The sequence below is a fragment of the Vipera berus genome (assembly GCF_964194415.1).
Source record: "Vipera berus genome assembly, chromosome: 4".
In the NCBI taxonomy this organism is placed as follows: Eukaryota; Metazoa; Chordata; class Lepidosauria; order Squamata; family Viperidae; genus Vipera; species Vipera berus.
Window position 1 is genome coordinate 98,035,761 of NC_138206.1, and position 7,923 is coordinate 98,043,683.

General features: G+C 51.9%; 1 protein-coding gene across 1 annotated transcript; it reads right to left on the reverse strand.

Moving 5' to 3' along the window:
* Nucleotides 1–1,484: 1,484 nt before the first annotated feature.
* Nucleotides 1,485–7,538, reverse strand: ZIC5 (Zic family member 5; the record flags this gene model as incomplete). Its single annotated transcript, XM_081326962.1, has 2 exons — nt 1,485–1,918; nt 6,041–7,538. 2 exons carry the CDS (start codon nt 7,536–7,538, stop codon nt 1,485–1,487), a joined length of 1,932 nt encoding a protein of 643 aa, XP_081183088.1.
* Nucleotides 7,539–7,923: the final 385 nt, after the last annotated feature.

A 7,923-nucleotide genomic window follows, 5' to 3' on the forward strand; every position in this document is an offset into this window, starting at 1 on the left:
GAATGGCTTTGGCAGCAAGGCCAAATGTAATTTACTTTACTCCCACCCCATTCCATTTATCCATTTATGACAATTTACTTTGGTCACTGAATCATTGCATATAATTACAGGTATGAAATATGAAATCGCTTATAAAACCTTCCTATAAACAAGGATGAAAAGCTGGGTATTGTAAAAAATATCCTTTCAGAAAGAATGTGTTTCTCCAGCATCACAACTCTTTCAAAAGAAAGATGTTGGCAAGAGGGGAGAGGTTTGATCCAACCTTTTACTTTGGGTTCCATTCCCAAACGTTGCTCTCTCATAAATCTAATATACTTTGATTCAGTGTGGCAAGTATATTTAGATTCATGGTTTCAACTAAGAAATAGGCAGGGGTGGGATATTTTTTAAAAAGGAGAACTTATGAGTCTTATGCTAAAATAATTGCCTATACATACCACTGAAATCAGTGAGAAAATTGCTTTCACGTACCTTGAATGCCTAAAATAACAATAAATAATTGCAGCATTTACACTGACACCAGCAGTATTTTATTTTCCTCCCAGTCCCAAAATTAGAGCTCAGGAAAGTTTTAAAAATTAGAATTATTTTTAAAAAATGACACATGTAAAACTAAGGACCTAAAGATATGAAAAAAAAAACATATTGAGGTCCTGAGGCAAGCCAATTGATCAATGCAGATTACTGTATATTCTGAATATAAATATTTAGCATAAGGGAACCAAACAAGAAAATCCAGCTTTTGTGAAATCTTTTTTAATTGGGATTATAACACTCACTCCTTCCCTCAACTATCTTTACCTGGAAGTGAGCAACATTTAAAGCAATGGCCAAATCTTCTATGTAAGCACTCTTAGCATTAACTTTCAAGGAGTAATTATAACTAGGAATGGTGAGAGTTTCAACATTAGTGTTAGTCTGATGCAAACATCAGTTCAAGGATTATATTCATGCACTCCATTTTGAGATCTTGAAATAAATAAAAAATCCAAAGGCAGTGAACTAAAGACAGAGATTACTATTGTATGAATGCAAAGAAGAAAAATAGGCAGTTTAACAAATGACAAATTTTCCAAAGCTTGGTGGGCAAGCTTATAAAGTTTATTCCTGGCATCAAGAGCACCCATTAACTTATACTGCATTCATAAGCCACATTTCTGGTTTTATTTTTGAAAACATTTTCATGGGACTGTCAAGCTGGCTGTGCATAAATTGCAAATCAAGCTATGCATGGAACCTCTCCTATTATCCTTAGAATGGTAGGGGTGGGGGCAGAAAAGTAATGTGTGTTGGGTCATTCTTGAAATCCAAATTGATTAAAAAAGATTCTTTTTAATAAAATAAAAAAGAGATAAGTCCAATGACTTAAATTAATTACATATACAAACACCATAGGGTTTCATTTAGTTAATAAATAGACCAGGTTAACAAAAATGGCACGTGTCTACGCCATTCTAGAGTTCTAATGAATAGTTCTTGACTCAAGAGTTCCCGTATGTCTCTTCCTCCTCATCTTCCTCCTCAGAAGAGGTGTCATTACTAGATGGGGTATGGAGGTGGTTGGCCACCCCACTGGCCTGGCAAACGTACCATTCATTGAGATTGGTGACCTGAGGAGAAAGGCTGGTAGGCTGACCCTTTCCTGAGTCCTGAATTGGCGAAAGGGGGCCACCCAGGGTTGTCCCCACAGGCTGGTACCCATGAGATCCTAGGGTAGGAGAAGGTGGCGGGGATTTGCAGTGGATCTTCATGTGTTTTCGCAAAGAGCTGGGGTGCGTGTAGGACTTATCACAGCCTCTGACTTTGCAGAAGTATGGCTTGTCACTGGTGTGGACATGGGAGTGTTTCTTTCTGTCACTGCTGTTGGCAAACTTCCTGTCGCAGCCATCAAACTCGCATTTAAAAGGCTTCTCCCCTGAAAGACAAAAACATCTATAATAGGTCTTGTGAAAAGAAAGGATGAAAGCCAACCTGCTTGCATTTACATGTCAAATCAAACACTCGGATGATGGAGTCAAGCCCTAGCTCAAGGAGGTTTAAAGCAGCTTGTAAAAAAGCATGTATGTGTGTGTACACACACACACACACACACATGGAACATTATATTGCCATTTCTCCCTCTTCACCCTTTCTCACCCTCCTCCCCCACCTTGCTGGCATGTGCACACTTTTTCAGCATTACCATCACCCTCACCCCTTAGTAATAAGTTCAGCATGTCAGGATTTAGATTCGCTCCAAAGCACAATCCATCCAGGAACATTTTCTAAACCATGATCCAACACAACATGACTTTCAGAGAAAAACACTTCTAGGACAAAACTAAAGCAGCTGCCTCTTATCTCTGTTCTGCATTCTTATTAAACCTTATTAATTGGAGATTAAAGGAGGGAAGGGCTTGGAAAAGCTGCCCAGGAAAACTGACCTACCTTCAGAAAAAAATATCTGGCCATAATTTCTTCCAAGAGCAGCTGTTTAAACATATAACTGAGTATTATTTTAAGCCACTAAATTCTCAGGCCAGCTACATGCTCAGATAGGAAGGCATTAATTTTCCCCCTCTGTCATGCTTTGCTTTACTGCTTGCCAATGATTGGGGAAACTATCCACTAAAAGAGCAAAGCAAGTAGCCTCATAAAAGGAAGGGATCTGCTGCCCAAGAAGTATCTCACCTCCAGGGGAGTGGATGATGTCAGGAATCTATAGTGATGCTTTTTTGGTGGGCTTAACTGCAGCTTAATAGTAAGTGCAACTTCGGGCTGTCTATTCAGACATGATTATAAGTTTCCCCTGTTTAGAAGTGTGCCGCTAACAAGAATTGTCCTCTAAAAGACAGAAAGCAAAATACCGTAATCTGACTCTTGATGCAATTGAATTAACTAAATGAATCCTACAAAGCCTGCTCTGGAAGGTTAAACATTTCTGTTGGTAACTTCTGTTGGTATCTTTTTTTTTAAAAAAAGGGGGGCTCATTTTGCTATTTTATGGGTAGAACAGAAAATATAATTCTTGCAGCCAACAATAGGCAAAGGTGGCATCTTTCACCAGGTAGACCTTGCCACAAAAAGGAAGTCTCTGCGGGGTGAGGATGCCAGCTAGAACTGCAGGCTTTTCTCCTATTTACTATTGCTAACAACCACCATCTGCTCTTTCCGGCGCTACATTCCACGGGGAACCCTTTTCCAATGCAAATATTTTCTTGCAGAGGCCTAATGCAAGCATTCTTAGTTCAAGCACAGCCTCCTAGTTCCAAGGAGAAAAGAGCAAGTGGAAATGAAATTGGCGCTTTCGTCCGTTCCCCCCACCGATGCCACTCTTCTAATGTTACTGCATATAGTTTAGACGGCGCAGAGGCTTCCTGAGCCGTGTCAGCACCCACGAGGGATTTCGGCAGCGCCTGGGGAGAACGCAAGTCGAGGCCAGCCAGTCCTGAACCTGCCCTGCCCTGAGGAAAGTTCACGGCGAGGGACGCGCAACGGCAGCAGCACCGCTGTGCTTTCTCTCCGTCCTCCGGTAGCTATAACTAGTGGGCTCGGGCGTCGTTCCCGGGCGTCGTTCCCGGCGGAACAAATTCGCGGCTTGCAAAGGCTCGCAAATAGTCCGCTTTTCTCCTGGAAAACATTCGACCTCCACCCCCGAGAAGGATGAAGGGGACCGCCTTTCCTGAGCCCTGAGAAATCCAGCTTTCAGTCAAAGGAAGAGATCTTAGTGCTGCAGAGTTGAATGTAACACATTTAGACTTTGCACCTACTAAGATTGTTGGAGGAGCAGGCACAAAAACAGCCTGCTTGAAGCCTGGGAAATGGGGCGGGGGGGGGGCTATCAGTCAACAGGAATGCTGATTTACCCCCAGCATATCAAGTACTTAGAAGGTGAGGGCTGGGCAGCACACGCAAAGGTCCCATCAGCATCTAAAAAAAACCCCACACAACAAGCATCGTGTAAATACCACACAGAGAACAGCAAACACTCTGCTAGAGAGAAGTCCCTAGGATGGGCTCCAGGAAGAGTCAGAAAGCTCGGAAGAAAAAACCTCTGGTCCCGGTGACCGACCCAGATTTGATCCCCCAACGTTATTGTGGGACACGTATATTCGCCTTTATTCGGAAGCGATCTCTCCTCCTCCTCCTCCTCCTCCTCCTCCTCGGGAGAAGCAGCCAGGAAAGGAGGAGAAAAGGCCACTCTTTTGGCGCAGCTACTGGCTTCCTTCCGCCTAACCCGTAGCGTTTTGCCTCTGCCTGAGCCCGAGGCCGGCGAAGGAGTTGAAAAGCATAAACGAACTCCTTTCTTGGTGCGGGGAAGAGTCTCCTCTGTCGGGATCCGGGCTGGCTCTGGCGTCCGAGAAAAAGGATGCTCGGAAGAGAAAGGACGCACCGCGGCCAGAACCCGCAGAGCCCGTCAGCTCCTTTGCCGGCTCTCCTGAGGCTCTTCCAGTCGGCCAAGCTTGGGTTCGTTTCCTCCTCGCCTCCATCCCTTAGACCTAACCGAGCAAGCAGAGTCCGAGCCCACCATCCCGCTTCCCTTTAGCGCCAAAGGGATCCTCTGCCGAGCCTCTTCTCAGCGACAGCTACCCGGGGCGGCAAGACCTGAAAAAACAGTCAATCCGGCGGTGGCGGCCGAAGGGAAAAGGAAGCCCCCCCCAAAAAAAAGGGCGGGTGGGGGAAGACCAGTTGGATTTCCTCCCCCCCCCCCAAGCAAAAAAAACCCCACCTTACCTCGCCTCTCCGCCGAGCACCGGCAAGAAAGAAAATGAGAAACAAAGAGTTTCTGCAAAGATCCCGCGGCTGGGCTGGAGCGACTCAAGAGGGAACGGAGACAAGAATCATTTATTCTCCGACCCGCGGGACGCACGCAGTTTCCCCTCCCCTCCCCCTTCCCTCCAGGGCTCCGAGAAGTCTGCACAAGGACAGGAGGCAGCTGAGTGCAGCCAGATGGGTTTGGTCGGGCAGATTCTCCCCCTGAAAATCGACTGCTCTTGCCGCCCGAGGCCATTTGCTTTGGCGGCTGAAAAGCGCACTGCACCTCGTCTGCCTCGCTCACTCTTTGCAGCAAACACACAATAAATCACCAAAACAATTAGGTGAACTCCCCTCCTGCGCTGCCCACCTTCCCCATAAAACGTCTCCGGTGGATAATATCTGTCTACGGGCCACTATAAATCCCAAAAGGAAAATCAAAAGGCAGTCGCAGATCAAAACCAAGCCGTAAAAGTCAACAGCGCCGTAAAAAAAAAACCCACTTCCACTAAAAAGCCTCGACCCCTCCTTAGCAGCCCACAGGCCCACTCGTCCCAGCTTCCACGAGTTCCTCTCCACTTTTGGAGGTCGCTGTAAATTAAAGGGGGTCAGCACACATCCGTACCTCTCTTTCTATCAAACGGCTCCAAAACGTTCCAGAACCACAAAGGCACAAATAAGAATTATGCCTACATATTGAAAGTAAAAATGCAAAAAAAACCTCCAACCCCCGCCCCCCCCCCCAAAGACATACAGCTCAACCATACTTGCCTCTCTGGATTCACATGAAAGACACGTCACGTTTTTTCTCCGCACTAAGTGGAAAAACCCAACACTGTGCTCCATTTCACAAGACAGTAGAGAAGAGAAAGTTTAGAGAGTGCCCGTTCTTGGTTCCTGGGGGCTCCTGTGGTTTTCTCACTTTCCCCAGGCATTTGTTTCTTTTCCAGATCTCCCCAGCACTCTTCCTCTGCCTGTCGAAGAGTGTTGTGGAGCCGGAAAGCTCGCCAGCTGCCCAGGCCTCACAGCTGGAGCTCTGAAGTTGGTTTACCGCACCTCCGACGCACGCGGAGATACGACATAAATACAGATGTATCGGGGACACTCTCGCTCGCGGCGACGTGGAGCGATCGCGCCCAAGGAATTACTTATTCATGATAAAAGTCACATGTCTGAACCGGCGCAGGGAAAGAGAAAAGGCGGAGAGAGGAAGGGTGGGGGGGGGGCGGAAGAAAAGAGAAGCCGAGCTTCGCGTGGCGGGACGTAGCCAGGAAAGGCGCCCACGAGGAAAGCAGCCACCCACCTGTATGAGTCCGCTTGTGGATCTTGAGGTTCTCGGAGCGGGCGAAGACCTTGCCGCATCCCGGGAAGGGGCAGGGGAAAGGCTTCTCGCCCGTGTGCACGCGGATGTGGTTGATCAGCTTGTACTTGGCCTTGAAGGGCTTCCCTTGGCGGGGACACTCCTCCCAGAAACACACGTGGCTGCTCTGCTCAGGCCCCCCGACGTGCTCCACCGTGACGTGGTTGACCAGCTCGTGCATGGTGCTGTAGGTCTTGGAGCAGGGGGGCGCGCCGCCGCCCGCCTCGGCCTCCAGCCACTTGCAGATCAGTTCTTGCTTAATGGGCTGCCGCATGTAGCGCAGGAAGGCGGCGGCGGCGGCGGCGGCGCCCGCGTGGGGAGGCGGCGGCGGCGGCGCGTGATGCGCATGTGCAGGCGGGTGGGAGTTGTGGTGTTGCTGCTGCAAAGCGGCCGCAGCCGCCGCCAAGTTGACCGGATAGCCGTGCGGCGCAGGGCCGTAGGACGCTTCGGAGCCGGCGGCGGCGGCGGCCGAAGGGCGGAAGGGCTCGATGCGCCCATAAAATTCCGCGGCGGCGGCGGCGGCGGCGGCCACAGCAAGCCCCAGGCGCATCTGGCCGTTGAGCGAGGGGTGCCCACCGGAGGTCCCGGCCGGGTGCTCGTGCAGGCCCGGAAAGACGGCGGCATGAAGGTCCCCCCCAGCGCCGTAGGTGCCGGCCGAGGAGATGAACATGGGCGAGCTGGCGGCCGCCGGGGGCTGATGGAGCTGCGGCGGATCCCCTCGCACGCCCGACTCCCGCCTCAGGGCCAGTTCCCTGCCCGCCGCCGTGTAAGGCTGACTAGCCGAGGCGGGAGCCGCGCCGTTGGCGCCACGTCCGCTCCCGGCGGATTGCAAAGAGGCGGCCGCGGCAAAAGTCGCTTCGGGGCTAGCTGGGCTGAGTTTGATAGCCGCCGCCGCCGCCGCCACGTGCTCAGGCCCGAAGGGGGCAGTAGCAACCGGGTCCGAAGAGCTTAAGTCCCCCGGGTGCAGGGGATGGAAGCCGCCGGTGGCGCTGCTGCTGCTACCGCCGCCGCCGAGGGAGTCGGCCAAGCGCAGGCTGGGGCTCCTCTTGCAACTCAACGCGGGCTCCATGCCGCCGCCGCCGCCGCCACCCAATGACCCATCGAGCCGCACGGGGGTAGCCCGGGCCTGGGCCAGCCCGGCGGGGGCTGAAGCCTTCCTCCCCCTGCCCGCCGCTGCTGCCGCCGCCGCCGCCACCGTCACCAGCGCCGCCGCCTTGCCAAACATGGAGCGATTAAGCAGCTCTTTAACTTCTTTTGTCTCCTCCGCTTCCCAACTCGGCTGCTCATTCCATCCGCTCCCCGCTCTGGCCTCCAGCGATTGGCAGAGCGCTCGGCACATTTGAGCGGCGCGGTTGGGAACCAGAGTTTGGAAATGTGCGCGGGTGGGATTGGAGGGAGACCGATGATTGGCAGAGGCCAGGGCAGCGCGATTGGCTCCCATTCAGGCCGGGCGCTCAGCGGGGAACCGCCCTCGCGCTCCTGCCTGCGTCCTCTCCCCCTCCCCCTCTTTTTTTTTCGCACTTGCTCGAGCTGCTTCTTCCCCTCCCTCCCTCCCTCCCTCCCCCGAAATAGTTGCCCACGGCGGAAAAGAGAAAGGGAGAGAAAGAAGGGGGGAAAGTTCGCGCCTCGTCGCCGAGGAAGAGCCAAGCGAGCGGCGGCCCGTGGCGGCGGGCAAGGCGGCTGACTCTAGTCCACAGTTGCGTGGGGAGGAGCTGCGGCTTCCCTGCCACCTGTAGGGCGTCGGGTTTGCAGCTGAGCCAGGCACTCGTTGAGCGACCCGCCCGCCCGAAGCTGCAACTCCGCTCTGGGTCTTCTGGGAGCGGCGC